This window comes from Pristis pectinata, chromosome 17 (genome assembly GCF_009764475.1).
Source record: "Pristis pectinata isolate sPriPec2 chromosome 17, sPriPec2.1.pri, whole genome shotgun sequence".
Taxonomy (NCBI): Eukaryota; Metazoa; Chordata; class Chondrichthyes; order Rhinopristiformes; family Pristidae; genus Pristis; species Pristis pectinata.
The window spans coordinates 24,914,067-24,937,481 of NC_067421.1; the positions used below are offsets into that span (position 1 = coordinate 24,914,067).

At 37.2% G+C, this 23,415-nt stretch overlaps 1 protein-coding gene across 1 annotated transcript in view; it reads left to right on the forward strand.

The window, feature by feature from the left end:
• The window catches only part of ift81 (intraflagellar transport 81 homolog), a 56,321-nt gene extending 33,778 nt beyond the window's left edge, over positions 1-22,543 (forward strand). The window contains exons 14-19 of the mRNA XM_052031956.1: positions 2,131-2,220; positions 2,690-2,776; positions 4,889-4,960; positions 5,046-5,131; positions 8,905-8,950; positions 18,893-22,543. Coding sequence (XP_051887916.1) covers positions 2,131-2,220; positions 2,690-2,776; positions 4,889-4,960; positions 5,046-5,131; positions 8,905-8,950; positions 18,893-19,075 — 564 coding nt within the window. The 3' untranslated portion in view covers positions 19,076-22,543. The remainder of the gene's footprint in view (positions 1-2,130; positions 2,221-2,689; positions 2,777-4,888; positions 4,961-5,045; positions 5,132-8,904; positions 8,951-18,892) is intronic.
• Positions 22,544-23,415: the final 872 nt, after the last annotated feature.

Consider the following 23,415-nt stretch of genomic DNA (forward strand, 5'->3'; position numbering starts at 1 on the left):
TCTTTTCATAACATTCTGACATCTTCAAGTAAAGGGATAGCAGCTAATGTTGTATTGAATTATAATTTAAAAAAAACATTGCACATATTTTTCGTGCATCACTACTGTTGTTACACAGTTGAATAGAAATATATCTTGTTTCAAAATTCATCAAATTTGTTCCCAAAGTGTGTTGCACGAGGCCATATTGAGCACATTAATTGATGATTCTAGCAGACTAATTGATTTTTGTACATTAATTTAAATTACAGGCATTAAACATAAAAGTTAGCATTGCAAGTGTATATGTCATTTTAGTGTTGTACTAAACTTTAGAGATATGTGCACATTAAATCTAATACGTAATCCCTTAAAATGTTTCTATTTAAATTAAGGTGAGACCTTTTAAAAAATATTTTCCTTATCTGTGCATATTGCTTGGGGCCATGTGTAACCTAGAAAAGATAGTTGGGCAGCTTGCTTTCAGGCAGTGGCAGCAGATTAAACTCCATATTTGCAATAATGTGTTTAGCCTGTGTTTGATGACTATGTATGGTAATGTGTATGAGGCTCGTGACATTCTGCAACTTTTTATAAAATTAATGGCCCCCAACATTTTCAGTCACTGGTAAAAGAATCTTAATGTTCACCATAAACAGAAGAAACAGATGCAGGAAGAGGCCATTTGACCCCTCATGCCTGCTTGGTCATTCAATAAGATCTTTTATTTCAGCATAAATTTCCCGCATTAACCCTGTTTCCCTTGATTCCCTTAATATCTAAAAGTCTATTGATCTTGAATATCCTAAGTGATTGAGCCTCCACAGCCCGATTGTGTACAGAATTCCAAAGATTCACCACTCCCTGGGTGAAGAAATAGATGATCCTTAATTTGTGGTCCCAGGTTCCAGATATCCCAGTCAGGGGAAGCATCAACTCCAATTCTACCTTGTCAGGCCTCATAAGGATTTTGTACATCTCACTTTGATAACCTCTCATTCTTCTAAACTCCCAAAAATATTAACCCAATCTGCTTAACCTCTCCTCAGAGAACTTGCCATTCCAGGAATCAATCTGGCAAACCTTAGCTACATTCCCTTTATCACAAGTATATCCTCCTTTAGTTAGGGAGACCTGTAAACAATTCTGCAGATATAGTCTCAAGAGAATCCTATTTAACTAGACCTAAACATCACTACCCTTGTACTCAAATTCTCTTGAAATAAAAGCTAGTCTACTGTTTGCCTCCCTAATTGACCGCTGATCCTGCCAGTTAACTATCAGTGGTTGATGTACAAGGATACCCATTCCTCCTGGTTGAACTTGGATTAAGTTTTTCAAATGAGAACAATAGGTAGGCAGTTTGAGATCGTACCTTCTGTATTGGGAAGCAGAGTATTTACATCAACAACTTCTGAATTTGCATCCATTAGTGTGGGTGATGAAAGTTGCTGCCAATTTTATCCAGAAGTAATTGTTAAGCATTGTTATTACCATCACAGATTTTGAATTAATATATTCTTGCTCCTGGGTAAAAGTGCATTGTTTTGTCTTTCATTATGTTTGTAATGTGAATTTCTATTTTGTGTGTCTGTGTACTTGTATTTATTATTTGTGGATTTGTTTCTACAGTTTTATTTAACCTTCTGCCTCTTTTATTTTTCTAACCTTTTTCTTATGATACTTTATGTTGGTCCAAGAGCTCTTAGAGATTAATGGAAAGCAGATTTTCAAATAATTGGTTTAGATTTAGGGTGGTGATTTAGGTGCAAGAGGAAGGTGCCATCTAAGTAAATCTTTCTCCGCTTTATCGATTTAATTACATATTCCTTCCTCAAGAAGGTCAGCCAAATGGGCATGTATTCACTTGAACTTGGTCAACATTTACAGCTGCAAGCCACATTGCTGTTCTTTTATCCCCACTTTTTAGATTCTATATAAAATGTGTTTCTGGGATATAAAATTCATAAGAGAGCAGGAGAGAAAGCTGTATATAAAATGCATATCATTGGTGAAATTTAAGTATGTAAATGTTAATTTTGAATGGCAATTTTGTCAGTTTGTAGTGTACAAGAAACCTGGAGTAATTGGAAAAATACCATAACAAGTCATGCATAGACCTTGTTTTCTGTTGTGCCAATGTTTCAACAGATAAAGAAACTGAATACTCTTATTGCTGAAAAGAAGTCTGCCTTGGCCCCAGTCATCAAAGAACTACGACCATTGAGACAGAAATGCCAGGTGAGTGCTGGACGTTTAACAACAAAGTGAGTACTATTGAAATATGTTGCTTTTTGCCCTTCTGTTGGCCAGTTGCCTGCAAAGTCAAAATCAAAACATTAAGTTAGTGCAGCAACTTCCATTGTGTCAGTTGGCAGACAACTTGCAATCTTTGCATCACTCACAAAATAGCTACTAATGTACAGGAAAGTGTTTGAATGAGTGTTATTTAGAGAAGAATTGGTCTTAACCAAACAGATTACATGTTGAACACCAGGTCAACTCCTATAACTTAAGTATGTAGTATTGCAATTTCACTCTGCATACAAGGGTGTGAAGCCACCTGTTTAGTTTACATGAACTTGGATGTGTAAATTTATTTCAGAATACAAGGTCTTGACTTGTGATTGACAAGGACACACATTGTTTGAGTGTCACATGCTGCTAGTTCACAGTTTCACTTACATGACAGTTTGCCCTTTCACATTAGGAACTTACTCAAGAGTATGAAGAAAAAAAAGCACTCTATGACAGCTGTGCAGCAGGCTTGGAAAGCAACCGATCTAAGCTTGAACAGGTAAATAAAGGTCATACTTTATCCCACACATGCAATAGCTCCTGTGCACATTTTAGACTTTTTACACCATTTGAATAATTTTGGGGGATATTTTTAAAAACAAAACATCTCATGAAATACAAAAGCTTTTCTGAAAGCACAGTCTATGTTCTTATTAGTATCATAGAATGCAGAAGTACCCAGACTGAAGATCAGGACTCTTGCTCCAGAACTCTGGCTGATTTTTGCTAACTCAGTGCAAGCTGTAATTGAACCTGTGTATGACTGGATGTTAAATTTAAGGACTTGCAAATATTGATAGAACTGATACAAATATTTTAGTTCCATTGCATCCTTATAATGGATTACAATCTCTCTACATAGAACTTTTAAATTTCTGGTTGTTTAATTTGACAATTATAGGTTAGAGTTTCACTCCTGTGACTTGAACACAAAAATCTAGGGTGACACTTTGGTGTAAGGTCAACAGCTTTCTTTACTTTAAAATTCCCAAAGCTCTATTTTAAAGAAGCACAATGGAGTCACCCCTGTGTTCTGGCAAGTATGTTCCTGCCAATATGCATCATTCACTCAGTATTTCTAAAATATATCATCTGGTCCTTATCTTGTTGTCGTTAATGGAAGTTTGCCTTGTACAAATTGGCTGTTGCGGAAGTGCTTTGAGTGTAAAGCATTTTGGGAAATCTTGGAAGGGGTGTGATGATGACAAAATATATCTTAATTCACTTGTAATTTTTTTTTGAAGCAATATTCTTAGCTTGTTTCCGATACAGTCAATGCAGGGATGGCTAACTGAGGTGAATTCTACCATTCAATCTTTTTGTATTGATCAATCTGCATTCCCTCAAACTGGAATCTGGTTTACTGAAACAACAGTCAAGCTTTAGTACCACTATCTGTTAACAGTTCTTGCCTTCTGATAGTGTTTATCAATGTGAGTAATCAAGCTATTTCAAAGAATTTTGATGATTTCAATTACCCTTTTTTTGTCCTATGATTTTTGGAAAGTATCAGCAGATTAGCAGTAGTGCAACATACTTCCTCCAATGTTTCCCCTTGCCCAGGAAGGAAATTTACATGCAGTTGATTTTCAAAAGTTTCACTATGAACTATCACTATTGTTAATATTCCTCAATTGTTTGTACCACTTGTGGAAAACATCCACCAATGTTCTCCGTGTCTCATTTGTATAATATCACTTAATACAAAAGACCAGAACGTATGTGTTTTCTGGGCATAATAATACTGTGCTTGTCTAGATTTATGCCAGGGGCATAATGTAACTAAAATTTTAGGAACTTGATACACATTTTCTGAGATTTTAAAAAAACATTATAACCTGCCACACACACAAACAGCACTGATGTCTTTTTCAGTTTTGAACTTGCCCATGTTCAGGTCAAAGAAATAGGAAAGATCTTTCTTACAGAAAAGGAGTCAAAAAGCTCAGAGGATAAGTTTATATTGCAAAATTATCCCTGTTGGTGACAGGGCATTTTCATTTTTTTTTGCCCACAGAGAACTGTTACTTCCAGTTTCACTTGGCCTGCCAAGGGATTTGGGTGGTGTATTTTGCAACCCAAGAAATTCAAGAGTGCTTTGTTCAGATTAATGATAGGCAGGGTCAGCATATACAGTGCAAACAAATGGAGCTGCTGTCCATTTGGGGAATAGTAATATTTCCATGAAGTTACTACAAAATCATAAATTTTAATTGGTTGGGAGGATCGAAGCCTTTAAGTAAGAGGCATCTTCTCTAGATTTGCTTTCTGTAAAAGACCAGGTTTTTTAAAAAAAAGCTGACTTACAGTTTAAAAAAAACTGATGAAATAGCTCTTAAGGGATTAAAATTTGATTGGCAGTTTTTCCGAAGTCTGGAGAAAAATTATTTCTACAATTATTGTTTGTGGGTAGGATTTCATTGAGTAAATTATAAATACTTTTTTTGGGGTGAAAGGTCATTATATTTTTACTTTAATAAATTGTATCCAAAAATATAGTTAAATTGTAAAAAAAAAAAGTGTAATATCGATTGTTTATAATATTTTAAATGTAGTTTGTGATTAAATTTCTTGCAAATAAAAGTCATTCTTAAATGGGAACCTTTTTCAGGAAGTCCAAGGTCTCAGAGAAGAATGTGGTCAGGAGGAAACTGGATACCATTATACCAACTGCTTGAGAAGGGTACAAAAAATTCTTGTAATTTACTATTGATTTTAGTAGCTTTGGAAAAACATTGCAGAGATACAAGTTGTTTTCTGTTGAACAGATTACTGAAAGGCAGATACAGCGTGCTGCTGATGAAATGAAACTATATGTATCTGCGGATCCACAAGAAAGAAGAAAAGCTATAAGGTAACTCTGCAGGATTAAGTATTTATGTTTTATGTGTCTATTTACATTTTAAGCCATTTTTTGTGGATATCCATTTAATAACTTGAGCAATGGACCAGTTTCCTTTTACTCTCAGAAAACACACTGCATAGCTGCATATCTGTTAAGTTTCCCATCTGAGCCACCGTTAATGGTGGAACATGTTGTTGCACCTCTCTTCTGTTTCAAGATATGTTTTGACTCTGTCACGTTTGAGTTCCTTACCTTAAAGTTCTTTGATTGTCTGCTCTACTTTCTTAAACTTCTTCACACCTTCCTCACTGAAATTTTTTTCTGCTCTTCTACCTATAGGCACTGCATCACCTTCCCATTTGGAAGCTTATGGAGAATCATCAATTAATCAATCAATTAATTAATTACAAATAAAAAAAACTGCAGATGGTGGAAATATGGAATAAAACAGAAAATGCTGCAAACACACAGCAGGTCAGACAACATCTGTGAAATAGAAACAGAGAAGAGTTAAGTTTCAGTTTGAAGGCTATTCATCAGAGCTGGGAAACCCATTTTAAAAAGAATCGTCACTGACACCTGCCCTGTAGTCGAGTCACTGATGTAATTTTTAGTGCACCACAGTTTTTTTAGACCTATGTGTTCAGGCCAGAGAAGAAATTATTTTTATAATGGAAAAGGAGTTAAGACACCAGTAGTCCCAAGAATGAGACCATAATGTGACTGACTTCTATAGAGCATTTGGATTTGGTATTGTTATTTTTTTGCCCTTGAAAAAACACCATTTCCAATCTCATGTGTCCTGTTTTATGTGATGTACCTTATGACGTAAGAGAACCAGGAGTGCTTTGTTCAGTTTGATGATAGCCAGCCTTGTGATAGTGACTGGAGCCTGAAATGTTAGCTCTGTTTCTCTTTCCACAGATGCCACCTGACCTGCAGAGTGTTTCCAGCATTTTCAATTTTTACGTTAATAAAGTCTGTGATTTTGGCCCAAATTTTGTGGTTAATCAGTTGCCTTAAAAGTCAGATGCACTACCAATCTGGTTAATCCTTACACTCTCTTAATGACAAGTATATCCTTTCTTCGATAAGGAGACCAATACTCCAGGTGCATCCTCACCAAGGCCTATATAAGGTATCTTTACTCCTGGACTCAAATGAAGGCAATATATCATTTGCCTTCCCTATTGCTTGTTGCATCTGTATGTTGGTTTTCAGTGATTCGTAAACACCCAGGTCCATTTGAACATCAGTGTTACCCAATTCTTACCATTTATAAACCACACTTTTTTTTAATGCACCAAAAATATGGATAACTTAAAATATTCTCACATTGCCATTTTCTTGCCCACTCATTCAACTTGTCTATATCCCTTCGAACCCTCTTTACATCCTTCTCCCTACTCACAATGCTGCCCTGTTTTATATCATCTGCAAACTTGGAAATGTGATATTTACTTCAGCTCCTACCCTTCAGCCAAATTGTTGATTTGGATCGTGAATAGCTGAGACCCCAGCACTGACCCAAGTACCCTACTAGTCATAGTCTGCCAACCTGGGAAGGATCCATTCATTCCCACTCATTGCTTCCTGTCCGATAGGCAATTCTCAATCTGTATCTCTATAATAAACCTAACTCCATGTTTTCCAATCTTGATGGTTAACCTCCTGTATGGGACCTTATTGAAAGCCTTCTGAAATTCCAAATACACAACAGATTCTCCTTTATCTATTGTAGCAGTTAGTTATATTCTCAAAGAATTCCAGTGCATTACTTAAACTGGTTTTACTTTTATAAATTCATGCTATCTCATGATATTCCGCTATTGCACCCTTCATTACAACCTCCAGTATTTTGCTTACCACTAACGTTAAGCCAAGAGATCAGTATTTCCTCTTTCTGTCCTTTCTTAAATAGTGGGACATTTACTACCCTCCAATCCACAAGAATAATTCTAGAATCTGTGGAATTTTGTAAGATGATAACCAGAGGATTATAGCTGCCTCTGTCAAACTCTGAATGTAGACTATTGGGTCCTTGGAATTCACCAGCTTTTAGTTTCACCATTTTTCTAGTACTTTTTTTTAACTAATACTTATTTCCTTTATTTCCTCATTCTCACAAGATCTTTGGTTCTCTGATATTTCTGGCTGTTTTGTTGTGTATTCTTCCAACAAGACAGACAGAAAGTAGTTATTCATTTCCTCTGCCATTTCCTTATACTCTGTTATAAGTTCTCCTGCCTCGTTCTGTAAAGGATTCAGATTTAGGCTCACTAGTCATTTCCTTTTCACATACATCAATACAAGGACCACTTACTGCCAGTCCCCAATAATGGCTCCCACTTGCCATTCTGGTAAAGAGACTGGCCCCACATATCATCACTGAGCAACCACCCTCACTGGCAGCCTCGCCATACTGAGCCGTGGGGCAACTCATTGCTGGATCCACACCAGGTACCCAGGGCAGCAGCAGAGAGGACAGGAGTTCGCTGGCACAGTGGTGTTGTCAATTACCCAGCTCTATTCATAATACTATAATATTTATAGATCTGATTCAACAAACACTCTTGTTCCTGGGAATGCAACCTGAGCACTGCAAGTTACTGGTCTATACTTATTAAAGTTCTCCATGTTTATCCTATTACTCTCATTACATGCTTCTCTTTCCTGATATTTTTGCTGTGCTCAATATTGCAACTACTATTTGGTGGCCTATAAATAACTCCCACCAATGTTTTCAGCCTTTGCTGTTTCCTAGCTCAACCTAAACTGATTCTAAGATTGCATCATGATATGCTCAGCCAAATTTGTTTTTCACTAATGTGCTAATGTACTTATGAATAATTCTACCCCACCTCCTTTTCCATTTTGTCTTCCTAAATGTTGAATATCCTTGAACACTCAGCTCTCAGTTTTGGTCACCCAACAGCCATGTTTTCATAATGGCAATTTAATCGTAGCCATTTACTTCTGTTTGTGTCATTAACTCATCTACCAGCTGGCAAATACTGTGGGCATTTAGCTATAGCACCTATATTCTAGGAGCATAGAGCACCTATATTGTAGGAGCATATAGCACCTTTAATTTTGCTGTTTTAAAAATTTTAAGTACTTTGACCCCAGTTCCTCACCTTTATTTCTGCTGTATATTTATTTTGCTTACTACTTTTCTAACTTCCACTTTCTGCTTTGTTTCTCTCCTTGAATTCCCTTTGAGGTTCCCATAGATCAAGAACCCAAGTAAGACAGTAAAATATAATGACTCATCCTTCCCTTTTTATAGTGAAAATATACATATTCATTGAGTAGTGCAGAAGGTTTCTACTTATGATGCTGTAACAGCCCTGAATAACAAATCTGTACTTCATTTAAAAATTCAACTTATTATGGTTATTTTCTTGAGAGTATTATTTCTTACAGAATATCTTTCAAAAATATTGTGGCATCCAAAACAATTATACTGCTTTTCACCATTTCAAAAAGGAGGAAGTGTTTTACATCTTGCATGTAAAGAGTTGGAGGGATTAAGATGGATTTTGATGTTCTAGAGCAGTCAACCAGCATTGAAATTGTTGAAAAAACTTAGGAAAAAACAGCCTTCCAATATGACCAATAATAATTGGCTAACAGATAGGGACAATCAATTCCTCAACAAAATACTGATACCTGTACTATATTGTAGTGTTACAATGAACGGTTTGCTGTACCGGTCAAGTAATTAATACTAAAAAAAATACAATGTGTATTTAATTTAGTAATTACTTTGTATCTTTCAGGGAGCAATATAATCGAAATATCCTTGAGCAAGAAAATCTAGGGAAGGTGAGTATCTGTGCAATAGTCTGTGTTGGGAATGTTGCTGGATGGGGAAAATCTATATTAACTAACTCATTGTTTCTGGCAGACAATGAAGGGTTCAGCCAGCTGTCCAGAAGTCCTGGCACAGCTATACCAGAAAGAAAACTTGGCAGATGTTGTCATTGGTAACTAATCTCTTGAGAAATGGCAACATCAGCAATTGTGACTTCAAGGGACAACATGAACTGTACCATTAAGGCAGGCATGTCATTGCCAACAATAGAGCATTACAAGTTACTTTTGTAACTATTGTACGCTAGTGGTAAATAGTTGGAGCTATAAGCACAGCTTATATATTAAGTAAGCAAAATTTTAAAGCCATTAGGATTTAAATATACTAAGTTGTAGCAAGGAGTTAGATTAAGATATGTTTGCTTAGGGCAGCATATGATTATTCCCACATGGCTTTGCTGACGCAGATTCACATACTCCGGATCACAGACTAAGGTTTCTTCAATTTCAAGTGTATTTTACTTTTACTGTGTGGTTGAGAAGCAGATTATTGGAGTTCCTTAATGTAATGTAGATGTTTGCTCAGAATCTATAACTATGATCAATATAGTTGAATGTTCTTTTATATTTAAATGGGAAGATAATCTCAAAACAATCTCTACCAAATTTTGATGGAAATGCTTGGTATTTTTCATTCTGATTTTATCAGTATTTTGGTGCAATGAATCTTCTAATGTTTTCAGAGGAGGTCCCCAGTTCAAATTTGATAATCAGGCATGCTCAGGACTTTGGTGCTGGACCAGCAGACTTTCCAGACTCTTAGATGATATTTACATTTTTTTTAGTTAAACTTTTTTTTTTAGTTATTACACAGTATTGTAATAAATTTTCCAGTGAACTTGGTGAGTTTAAAGAGAGCATTGGAAATGGGGCCCTGGTGTGTTTAAAGAGAGCACATGAACTGGGGCCCAGTGAGCTTGAAGGGAGTGCAGGAACTGGGGCTTGCTGAGTTTAAGGGGATTGAGGGAACCAGAGTCCTATTGAGCAGAAGGGAGCAGAGGAACTGGAACCTTCATGAATTTCAAGGGAGCACAATAAATATCACACAGTGTACCAAATGCCGAACCATCTGAATTATTGACTAGTTGAAGAGCAGTTTATCAGTTTTACTGTTTATTTATTAATCTGCCTGAAACAATATTTATGAGTTTAAGTTAGTTGCCTAAAGAATAAAATTGCCCTAACAGCCCTGGGTAACAGGCCAAACTTGTTTTCAATTGTGGTGTGAGGTTGAAGAATGGGCAACTGTTCTTTTTAAAATCTACAGCCATTGCACCAAGAAGCAGATGCTGTATTTGTGTTATGAACTAATGTAACACTATGAACTTTTTAACATTACTTAAAGTTGTGCTTGAAGGTTTAAAATAATAGACCACTTAATAGCGTGCGAGGGGACTGGGATAATGTTTCTCTTTATGCCCCTGAAAGTCTAGCTACGGGCAGGGACTCAAGAATGTGTGTTCAGGCATACAAAATGTTGCTCCTTATTTTCTGCTTTGCTACTTCAGCAATGCTTATTGTTGTAGTTGAACTACAAAAACAAATTTAGTCTATTTCTAACCTGTACCTCCTAGAAGCTAGAAATATATTAAGCATAGTGAGCTCACCTGCAAGAAAAAATACGCTGTGCCTATTTTAACCATGATGTTGTTGGTGTACATCACATCAACAATGATGGAACTATGGCTGATGTCTGAACCAATTATTAAACTGAAGACAATTCAAGTGAAAATGGACAGTTGTGCAATTTAATTCCAATGCAGGAAAATTGTTGGCTCATCCATCAATTAGTTCTTATCATTAGAAACCAGGCCAGTAGTTGGAGTTCACTGTTCTGCACATATATTTTAGTAATCACCTGCTCTGCTTAATTCTACCTCCTCATCTAAAAGCATTTTGATTGGACCATCTGTTCATATCAATACTAAATAATGCCGGTGCAATATATTTGTTGTGAAATAAATTGGGGTTATACTCCTACAATGGAATTTAAAGGGAAAATGCAAATTTAAGGTGAAACTGGAATTGGGTCAAAGTATTCTTTTGTCTAGTTTTTCTAAATTTGATGTAATATTTCTAATCTACTTAAACTGGGCCATGGCCTATTTTTCCCTAATTTTATGAAGTAACAGGAGGAAAGCGATGAAGATTGCCAGCAGCTTTCTTTCCAGTTGATTCAACAGTAAGCAATTAGAGATGCTTGCATCAAATATTTAGTGAAACTAAAAGATGCTTTCCTTTCTGGGGGAAAGTTAATATTTAAGCTAGAACATTAAATATTTATCTTGATTAGAATAAAATAATGAAATTGTTATATTTGTTTTATAAATCTAGAATGAATTAAGAAATACACAACCTTTCCCTTTCAGGGACCCATTATAACCGTGAAAGTGGGTCAAGTATGCCTCAGTCCTTCATGAAATAAAGCTCCATTGCCAATGCACCTTTGCTCCAACCCCAAACAATCATTTACATCCCCAATGTTAACTATTCCTGTGACCTGTTCAAGTGAGAGTTCTACATTCCAAGTATGACACTTCTATGCAAGCCCCTTATGGCCGGCAATGAGCATCTCTTAATTGCTTACAGAGGGACCAAAGGCCTCCTTTTGTGCTGTATTATTGGAATAATTCTTCTCCTGATGGCATTAACTTAGAGCAAATCTTTTCCTAAGAGACATCTTGTTCAGCAAAATAACTGCGTAAGGTGTACTTTTTCAAAATATGTCATCAGAAGAGCTGATTTGATGATGCTTTCTCCATTCTCTGTCAGAATTGGATGCGTGGTATGTGTCCAATCTTCCCTGGTCATCCAAGATTGGGAATTTCTGGCAATGCCTTATAATTTGTGATTAGCCTCACAGATGAAATTAACTTGAAGCGAGAAGGATAAAGTAAATACAAAATGACATTAAAAGTGCTGGGCAATAGGATTCAATTGTATGCTTAAGACCATCGCAGGCAAAATGGAACAGAGTTTCCAAGCCATTGTTTAAAATAAAAAGTGATAGGTTAATATTAAGGGAGCTACAATTCAATTGTTAAATCTATTTTTGTTAATTCCAGTTATGTTGGAGAATTTCAGTAGTGCACTGGGGCTCCGGACTGAATGCTTAAAAATTAAAAATGATAAAGAAGTTCCAATTGTAGACACTTATCATTTGTTTCATAGCAACATCAGGCAAGGGGCAAGAATGTGGTTAACTGCCAAGACCAGATATTTGCTCCTCCATCAACATTGCATAAGTAGACCTCTCTCGTGAACTTACCACCAAGACACTTTGAATGGCATAAATTTGTTATATTTATGCTGAAGTAGATAAATCTAAACTCACAAAACATTAAGAGTCATTACAAGCACAAATATCCTTTAATAAATGGTAATTACTCCAACCAACCATTTAGCAGTAAAAATTAACTATTAAAGATGTGTGATCTTATTCCTTCAGGTATTCGTTGTTGCTGAAGACTTTAAAAATATTGAATTTAAAATACATATATTTTTAGTTTGTCTCCTCGTTTTCTCTGTTAATCCAGTCTTTCCCTCTTTCTGTTCATCTTTTTGTTCCTTCAACATTCTATTCAGTTACTATAACTTATGGCTCCTTTTCTTCAACCCCCACACTTCATTCGATGAAGTATCATCTCTCTCACAGCTGTGATTGGTTCTTCAGCCAATATTTCTGCCTGCTTTTTTTTTACACCTGTTTAATCCTCTTTTTCTCTAAAAACTCTGCAACCAGGAACATGAAGCTGGCAGTCCTACCCCTCATTGAGCCAATTTTTTATTAAAAACTAAGGTATTATACTTCCACAGGTCTACTGGCCCATGTTCAATAAACTCTTTGCCATCTCTTTTAAGGCAGTCCCTCAAGGATGACTTGCCTCCACTGTAGAGTTGTGCACTCTAAGCTGAAAGATGAGGCCAATATAGGATCCAGAGAATACTATTGACTGTAATTAGGGCCTCAAAGCCGGAGATGTTGGCCTGAGAGAGGGCACTGACATTGGTTGAATTATCTTGTCAGTGGATTTCGAGGATTTTGTGGAGACAGTATTGGAGGCAACTCTGTGTGTGCAGTTCTGGTCACCGCATTACAGGAAGGATGTGGAGGCTTTGGAGAAGGTGCAGAAGAGGTTCATTAAGATGTTGCCTTGATGAGAGAATATTAGCTATAAGGAGAGGTTGGACAAACTTGGATTGTTTTCTCTGGAGCATCGGAGGCTGAGGGCCGATATAGAAGCGTATAAAATTATTACAGTCTAAGTAGTCAGAATCTTTTTCCCAGGGAGGAAATACTAGAGGGCATATTTAAGGTGAGAGGTGGAAAGTTTTTTTTACACAGATATTGGTAGGGGCCTGGAACACATTGCCAAGGGAAGTGGTGGAAGCAGATACGACAGCAACGTTTCAGAGACATTCACACAGACACATGAACAGACAGGAAATTGAGGGATACAGACCATGTGCAGGCAGATGTGCACTTTAAATTGGCATCATGGTCATCACAGGCATCGTAGGCCAAAGGGCCTGTTCCTGTGCTGCTATGTTCTGTGTTCTCCAGTGCTCTGAGATTGACTGCTGTAAGTAGTCCAGGTCTCCAGAAGCATACTGAAGGGCAGGGATCATTGGTGCCCAGTTGATGACAAGCTTTGTGCCAGGTTACCAGGTTAGAGCCTATGATCTTTAAAATCAGTCTCTGAACACACCCAAGCACAGACATTGTCTGCATGCTACAGCTCAACTACTGAGGGGTGACCTTGGTTCTGGAGTGGAGGTGATCTGTTGAACAGCTTCCTGTATCTATTAGTCTTGTAATTTAGTTCCATTGCAATGGGAAGTTTGTGGGAAGTGGGATTGAGAATAGTATTGGGGTGATGATGCACCCTTGCTTGGCACCAGTCTGCATGGTTTTGTTGTTGGCTGACTGGTTAAGATCATGTCTTGCAAGCCATGAAGCACATGTAAGACAGAGACAAATTTCTGTGTGTGACCAGATTTCAGGAGGGTGCCCCACAATTCCTCATGACTTAATGGTTTTAGTGAAGTAAAAAAAGGCTATGTTTAGAGGTTGGTGCTGCTCCCAGCATTTCTCTTGGAGAGGATGCGTGAAGATCATGTCCACTGTGCCTCCAGATGGACAGAATCCACACTTTGGCCACTAGGAGGAGGTGGTTGAAGACGACCCTGGTGACTACCTTCCTTGTAGTGGACAGCAAAGGGGACAACAAAGGAAGATTGGCTTACTGGCAGAAGGCAAATAGTGGGAATAAAGGGGGCCTTTTCTGGTTGGCTGCCTGTGACCAGTGGTGTTCCGCAAGGGTCGGTGTTGGGTCTGCTACTTTTCACGTTGTATGTTTATGATCTGGATGACAGAATTGATGGCTTTGGGGCCAAGTTTCCGGATGATACAAAGATAGATGGAGGGCCAGGTAGAGTTGAGGAAGCCAGGAGTCTGCAGAAGGACTTGGACTTGGGAGAATGGGCAAAGGAGTGGCAGATGGAAAACAACGTAGGGAAGTGTATGGTCATGCACTTTGGCAGAAGGAATAAAGGCAGAGACTATTTTCTAAGCAGGGATTGAATTCAGAAATCGGAGGTGCAAAGGGACTTGGGAGTCCTAGTACAGGATTCCCTAAAGGTTAACTTGCAGGTTGAGTCAGTAGTAAGGGAGGCAAATGCAATGTTAGCATTCATTTCGAGAGGACTAGAATATAAAATTAAGGATGTAATGTTGAGCCTTTATAAGTTGTTGGTCAGACCACATTTGGAGTATTGTGATCAGTTTTGGGCCCCATATCTAAGAAAGGATGTGCTGGCATTGGAGAGGGTCCAGAGGAGGCTTAAAAGAATGATCCTGGGAATGAAGGGGTTAACGTGTGAGGGGCATTTGATGGCTCTGGGCCTGTACTCGCTGGAGTTTTGAAGGATGAGGGGGGGGATGTTTCCAGTAGTGGGAGAGTCTAGGACCAGAGGGCACAGCCTCAGGATAGAAGGATGTCCCTTTAGAACAGATGAGGTGGAATTTCTTTAGCCAGAGGGTGGTGAATCTGTGGAATTCATTGCCACAGACGGCTGTGGAGGCCAAGTCACTGGGTATATTTAAAGTAGGGGTTGTTAGGTTCTTGATTTGTAAGGGCCTCAAAGGTTACGGGGAGAAGGCAGGAGAATGGGGTTGAGGGGGAAAAATAAATCAGCCGTGATTGAATGGCAGAGCAGACTTGATGGGCTAAGTGGCCTGATTCTGCTCCTATGTCTTATGGACTGCCCGTAGTTACCACAGGTGGATTCGTCTCCTTTCTTTAAGATAGTCATGATATATCATCTGTGAAGTCAGGAGTAAGTTTCTTTTTTACACAGAGAGTGGTTGCTATCTGGAGTGCGCTGCTGGAGAAGATGATGCTATCAGATACAGTTATTATGTTTAAGAGGCACTTTGATGGACATAGAAGGATATGGTCCCAATGTGGGCAAGTAGGATTAGTGCAGACGGGCAAAAAGGTCAGCATGGATGAGGGTGGCTGTAGGACCCATTTCAATGCTGTGTGACTAATGGTCATTTAATATGGATTTGAGTCGCATGTAAGGCAAGCTATGAGGATGGTATTTTCCTTCCCAAAAGGATATTGTTGAACAATTTGATGTTTTATGATAATGCAGTAGTATTCCTGGTCATTTTTCTTAAAGGTGACATAGTAAATATTCTTCTGGAGGTGAATTTAAAATATTGCAATGCAATAGTTGCATCTATAATTACAATTGGAATCAGCTTAAATATGTGTGCATGCACAGACTTGCTTAACCTACTTTGGAGGAATTTTTTTTATTGCAGGCTATCTGCTTTTATGATAATTTAGAACAAGTTTCTTTTGTTAAAAGTACTAATTCCATTAAAAATAATTTATTCAGTTAGACCTGGTAATTAGTGTAGTATGTGCTTTAGAGAAACACTGGAGATCACAATATTTCATCTGTGCACTCCAACTGAACAGTTACAGTATGCTTAATCTCCTGCTGTGAGCTAATGCAGCAAGTAATCCACTTTAATATGGCACTTGTGTTGTTTACTGTCTGAAATGTTGCCACACAAAAATGTAAAATTATGCTCCTAATTGTACAAAATGTGGGTTTGAATCATCTGGATAATAGCCTAAAAAGTAAGGTTATCTTTGATGAGATTTAATCATAGATGAGCAAGCTTATACATGGATGAGTGAATGCCATCATAAATGTCTTTCAAGCAGTTAAAACCTGTTATATGACCCCAGGTTAATTAATTCCAAAATGGAAAATTAATATGTGCTATATTTACCCATTTTCAGTGCAGGGCAGGCCAGTGGGGCATAAATATATTACATAATGAACTTAGTAGTGTCTGTGAATTAAATTGCAGTTCAGGAAAACTAATAAGATTGTTTGGTGGCATTAATAGCAATAATTATGATAAATAAAATATATAAAACTTATCATTATACACAATTACTGCAATTAGTACATCGCAGCATGTCAGATGTGCCCACAGTAGCTTATAAGAACTGTTGCCAATCTATGCTTTCGGAAAGAAACAATCAAGAATACAGAGGAAACATGAATTTTTCAAAATGGTTTGGATATTACAAAAAGAGAACATGGAGCACTGATATTCAGATTGGTATTTTCAAAGGTATTAGATGAAATCTTAAATGAAAACAGGAAGTGCTGGAAATACTCAGCACATCAGGCAGCATTCTGAAAGAAAGAAGCAGGGTTAATGTTTCAGATCAATGATTCTTCATCAGTGTGGTGATGAAATGTCAGAATTTTCAGTACACCAGAAATTCCTTTGGAATTACCATTCCATACATTGATCCTTTGAAGGCAACTGAAAAGTCTATGTCTTGACTGTGTAAATGCACTTGTCCCTAACTATGTGATATCAAAGTGCATTGTTGTACTGTCTCTTAGCTAAAATGTCTGCGAAGATGTGTGGGGATATAGAGTTCAAAAGCATGCAGTACTTATTAAAATGTGCACAAAATTGTGCTGTGCAAATGGAGGTATAGTACATGCACATCCTCATTTGAGAAGGATTGCCATCATCAGAGAGGATGATATACCTATATTGACCCCAGCTGCATTCTGAGGTACTGTACAATTGGAGAGCAGTTTGCAGGGAGGCAATGAATCCCATAACACCAAATAAAACTTCAGAACAATGTATGGAACATTTTAAAACTGGAGCCATGTATATGAATTCATCAGAAAAAAGGCATCAAAAACATTGCTCTAGCAAACTATCCAAGCATTTTTATTTTCTGATTTCTTTCTGCAGCTAGTTAACAAGCAGTGTTCCCGTTAGCAGTGGGGCATACCTGCACTATTTCCTTTGGTTTCCATAACATTTGGAAAGGGGCTGTAGAAAAGGCAGTATTTGCAGAGATGGTATCTTCTTATTTGAAAATTTGGAAACCTCTAACGTAGAAAAAACATTGGGAAATATTAAGCCTTGAAAAACAGAGGAATTAAGTTGAATCTACTTATTTACGTTACATTATGTAACAAGGGTTAGAAAAAGTCTGTCGGGGTCATACAAGTTCATCCCACTACTGAAGGACATTGCTTCAAGAAATTTCTCCTATTTCTTATGTTCTGAAATTTAACAGAGAAGTGGACTGCATGGTCTCTCAAGCCTACTTCATTATTCCATAAGGCTGGACTGAACTGATCATTGGCCTCAATTTCACTTTGCAGCTGATTCCCATAACCTTTGATTTCACTATAGTCCAAAATCTCTCTCAAATATACAGTCAACACCCACAACTTTCTGGGGTAGAGAATTCCAAACATTCACAAAGCTTCCGGATCTCAGTCTTAAGTGGGCATCACCTTTACCTGAGATATTCTAGATTCCCCCACCAAGGGAAACACCCTCACAGCATCTACCAACTCCCAAAATCTCATGGTTTCACCTTTCTTTTAATTTCCAGAGAATAAAGGCCCAGTCCATTCAATCTTTACTTGAAGACAACCCCTTCATTTTGGTAATCAATCTTGTGAAGCATTTCTGCACTACTTCCAAGAATAGCATATCCTTCTTTAAATAAATTGATATAAATGATGCAGTACTCTAGATATGGATTCCCATAAGCCATATATGGTTGTAGCAGGACTTCCTTACTTTTGTACTCCATCCCTCTTACAATAATTCCATTTATCTTCCAAATTACTTGTCATATTTGCATACTAACTTTGAGAACACGCTGATCTTTCTGAACACCAACATTCATAAATTTAACAAGTCTATACTTCTCTGCAATCCTCAAGGATGACGTAAACCTCCAAAGAGACACAAATCCATTAGTTATTTCAGTAAGTAATTCAACCTGCTCTGCTTTATATTTTTTTAAAAGAGGGCTAATGTGTCTTGGAAGATTGCAAGGAGTCAGTCATCAGGTCCACCTTTGTAATCTTCTACCTTCTGGGAGTAGTGGACCTACAGAATATCCACTTATACTCTTGGTTTCTCAATTTAAATCAGTGTCCCTGGTTCTACACCCTGCATTACTCAAACATTCCATCAATTTGTATGTAATGAATACTCCAAATAATTTGCAATACCTGTTCATATTAATGTTAATACTTCCATAACTTCTTTTCTTAGACCATTTTTTTTTTACAGCTAGGTTTTACTATGTACTGGACCATCTCATTGAAATGGGCAGGATGTTTATTGTTGAAATTAATCTGCATATTTTTTCAAGTGAGGTTTCATTTTTCCTTCAAGTTTCACCTCGGAGATAGAAAGTTATCATGAGAAAACTTGCTGCATGGTGTATCTTATGGTGCAGTTTGACTATTTGCTCTGAATATTTGCAATGAACTTTGCTGTAAATTTTTTTTTGTGTTTACCTACAGAAACTAAGGGAGAAACAGAAAGCTGTGCGGGAGAGCCATGGCCCAAACATGAAGCAGGTTAAAATGTGGCGAGATTTTGAACAACTGATGGAATGTAAGAAGCAATGTTTTCTGAAGCAGCAAAACCAGAATTTTGTTGGTCAAGTGATTCAGGAAGGTGGGGAGGACAGATTAATCTTGTAAATGATTCAGTGGTATCTTTTTGTGCATCGACTTTATTATATTCTTTGTCAGTGTTAGCCATTTCAGCAGTTATTAAGATTTCTAATTTACTGTAATAAATTATTTAACCTGAAATTAATTTTAATAACTTTAATGCATCTTCATTTTAAACAATACAACAGCTTTTGTATTACAACTATAGATTTCCATAGGGTAAAGCACAGACAGAATCTTTTCCCTTCTTTGCTAAACAATCTTGTACCTATGATTGGAGATATTCTGTACTATTCCACAATATCTTTCATCAGTTGACAAAGAGCAGCATTAAAAGGCAGCTATGAAGAACAAAGTGGCTCACACCAACTTGGCTTTCAGATGTTAACATGGATATAGTTAGAGAACTGCAACCAGAGTACGATTGAATATTAAATATGTTAGAAAATTTATGGAAATGTGTAGTTAACAGTCAGTGAAATGAATGCCATGCCCCAGATTTTGCAGTCAGTGGGAAGCACACTGCACTTGCTGCTAAATTCAGTTAACAATACAATCAGTCCAACAATACAATCTGTCCAGTGGGAACTTGCATGCCGTAGCCTTAAAAGAGGCATTATCTAGGTTGGTCAAAATTAACCCTACAAAATAATGAAGCAGAAATTAAAAATCTTCAAATAAAAACAATTTAAAAAAAAACGTTTTTAAGGTCCAAAATAAACTTTTGAATATTGGAAATATTTAAAAATTAATAATCCATCTGGAATTTTTATTCAAGTTAAGATATTTTGATCTGAGGGTTTTGTAGGTGTTTCTTCCATTGAAATCGCCAGAAAAATATCTCTTGCAGGTCTTTAGACCTAGTGCAGAATATTCTGGTGTTTGCACTGCAAGTGGTGGGCAATCAACCCAAGTTCTCACTCCCTTGCTGAACACCTCGGTGAGTCCAGCTTTGGAAGTCAGCCGGGTGGCTCAAGTTTTATGCAGCAATACCTCATATTTCTGAAAACCACTTCATTACACAGTGATAGATGAAAATATTTTTCACTGTGAAGCTATGTTAAATGATGTTTAGTGAAAAGGGTATACTAAAACAAACCAAAAACATAATAACTTCCAGAAGTTCCCAGTAACTTCCCTCAGAGCTACGTTGATCTGCACACTTACTTCTCTTACTTTTGACATGGGAGATGAAGTGGCAGGAGCTACTCACAAGGATCCCTGACTGTGGCTCATCCTGTGAAGCTGAAAATTTCTCCTTGAAGAAGATATTGAATGTCAACTGCCTTGCCACCGCCTTCCACTCACGAAGAATCTCTAATGCAGGACCGTCCTTCTCATGGCATTGCTACACTGCCAGTCTGGGTCATTTTTTGAGAAAGCTTCCATATCAGATTCTCAGCTATGTAAAGCTGCCTCTCATCTGCAACTTGCTGCAGAGCTAATTCCTGCAGCTTTTCCTTTGGTGAGTATCTGCTTATGAGAGCCAGGAGCTCCTGCACAATATCCTTGTTGACTTTGACTCCTGATGTAGTTGGTGGTTACTACCACCCCTGCCTCAAAATCAGTGAAGTCATTAAGGATTTCCAACCATGCCTTCCAATAAACAGTCATCCAGGTGGTTGTGGCTTTCTCCCAGGACTCTCTGATATTGTCAATGACCTTAATGATGCTATAAGACTTCCAGAAGTCATTAATGGACTGCTGTTGCCTACCATCCTCCTTTAGCTGGCTGAAGATGCACCAGAAGTAAATTTGCTTGAAGGTGGTAATGATGCACTGGTCTATAGTCTGCAGGAGGGAAGGTGTGTTTGTCGGGAAGAACACAAGTCCCACAGCTAGTGAAGTCCAGAGTGAATTAGTTCTCTTAGTGCCCTTGGGCATTGTTGAGAAGTTGCAACTCTTCGGGTTTGATCCCGTTATCTTCATAGTATCTTTTCACTGTGGGACAAAATATAGACACAAGTCATTGTTAAAAAATGTCTGTGTCACCCAGATCTCTCAGTTTAACTTTTGGGTGACAGGCAAATGCTCTTTTGAAAACCCCTTCATCACTCGTGGTGTTCCTGAATGATAGATGAGGAGGGGCTTCAGCTTAATATCCCTTGAAGCGTTGCCTCCCAGCTGGGTTAAAGCAGTCTTTGTCTGCTTTGAACCCTAATGCATACTGCTGTGGAGAAAAAAGTGCGCAATGCACGTGCTGCTAGAAAAGCCCCTTCTTTAAACACAAGCTGAGGGTGTAATTCCCTTCATCTGAATCCTTGCTCCAATTACTGTCTGGCAGCCACCCCCACATATTCATTATTATCAATGTAACTGATGACCTTGATTTTGGTATTTGAGTAAGAATGTTTGGAGTTTCTCATCATTAAAAAAAAATGTATTTGACTTCAGATACAAACAATGGCAGTATTTTGATGTTTGCTCCAGAATTTTTAGGAGCCATTTCTTTTCTGCATTTTTGACAATGAAACATGATTACATTTTATCAAATTATAGGAGAAAACAAATGGTGAGAAAACAAATGGTAAGGAAACAAAGGCCTCAAGCACTAATTACCTGTTTGTTGGCATTTTTTTGATCCATTGGTTTGAAAGCCTCTTAACACAATCTGTAAAGATTCTTAACAGCTGAAAATAAATCAATCAGCAGGGACCACAATCTTTTAGAGAATTTTTAGATTCAGCCTTGTATCGAGTGCAGTTGTCACTGCCAATTATTCTTCAGATGAAAAGAAAGCTTCCCGGGAATATACAGTCTTCAGTTTATAGCTAATTTTATGGAGTTCTTTTTTAACACTTAATCAGTTTACTACTGGAAAAAGTAAGCCCCAAATCTATTCTCCTTTATAAATTGTACAATTAATCTCAAAATAGGTAGCTCTTCTTCCAGCACCAATTTTGACACAGAATAAATTAAGTGATGAGAGACAGGATTGGAAAACTTCTTCCAATATTGCTCCACTGAGCTCAAAACGAGATATGTATGATTCCTCATAGCTGTTACTAATCTATTCTAACACTTATTCCCACTATCTCTGCTTGCTGTTGTGTTTAAAATAGTTTTTAAAAGATAAAGTTTTCAATGAAAAATAAAATTGATAAGAGCTGACCAGCAATAGAAATACTGAATTGCCTGATCTGAATTATGACAGCAGGCCTTATAGTAACTATAGATGTGTACATGCCTGGTATTCTTTGAAGTTATGATAAGAATGTGTATGGTATCTACCAGCATATAACACAGTAACAATAAGTAACAATGCTGGGATGTTGCTAAATTATCACAATAAGAATGCAATGTTTAAGCATGCACTTTTATAAAGATTCCCTCTGTGCAGTCTATAGAAGAGAACATCTAACAATTTGATTTATAGATCGCTGTCCATAAAAATGTATGCAACAATCCAAGTGCATATTTTCTGTCAACATAAGTAGCATGATTATGAATTATCAACTCTTCCAATTTTAATGTTCGAATTTTTCAATAAACTGAGCAGTTTCCATCATAATGTATTCTTGCATATCTCATTTGTACTTTACCTGAATAGAAATTACTTTAATATATTAATATTCACTTATGGATATATTACTTCAGAAATACAATTTGTTTTAAAAAAGAAACTAAAGTTGTTGGATCACTGTGAGAGTTATTGGTGACTTTTTTTTGTGCTACTTGGCAATTAACAAACCTTCCACCAGATGGATCGACTTGGGGAGAATCATGTCAGCTGGGGCCCATGGACAGCTGTGCATCTTACTAAAAATATTAATCAGATATTTAAATGTTGGACTTAAATGTAGACAAGAAATGTTATTTTGTGAGATGAAAGTGTTGATCTACAGGATGGCTTGGTGTTGATTTCTTTAATTCTGAGAACTTTGAAAACATATAATAAGCTCTACCACAGAAATCACCTTCAAGCTTAATATTTTAGAACAGGCATTTCATCTATTGATGTATAGGTGGACTAAGTTCACAGATAAACAACCTACATGTGTTTGATAGTAGCCTATCCAAATGTTACTAAAATCATGCTTGGTTTTGGTCATTGTTTTAAGAATGCATCAGGTCAGTTTTGAGCCAAATACCTTCTACAAGTCTTGGGGGAATAAAAAAAATCACACAGTGAGAAAATTGCTATTAACAGAATATCTTTGGATTATTGATTACATTCTAAGGAGCTACCAAAATGTTGCTGTCAAACTATTAAGCAAGCATTCCATCTGTTCTGATGAAATCTCCCAGACATGAAAAATTAACTGTTTGTCTTTCCACAGATGCTGCCTGACCTGCTGAGTTTTTCCAACATTTTCTGTTTTTAAACTAGTACCATCTTTTGGGTAGCAGATTGTCATTCCAGTTAG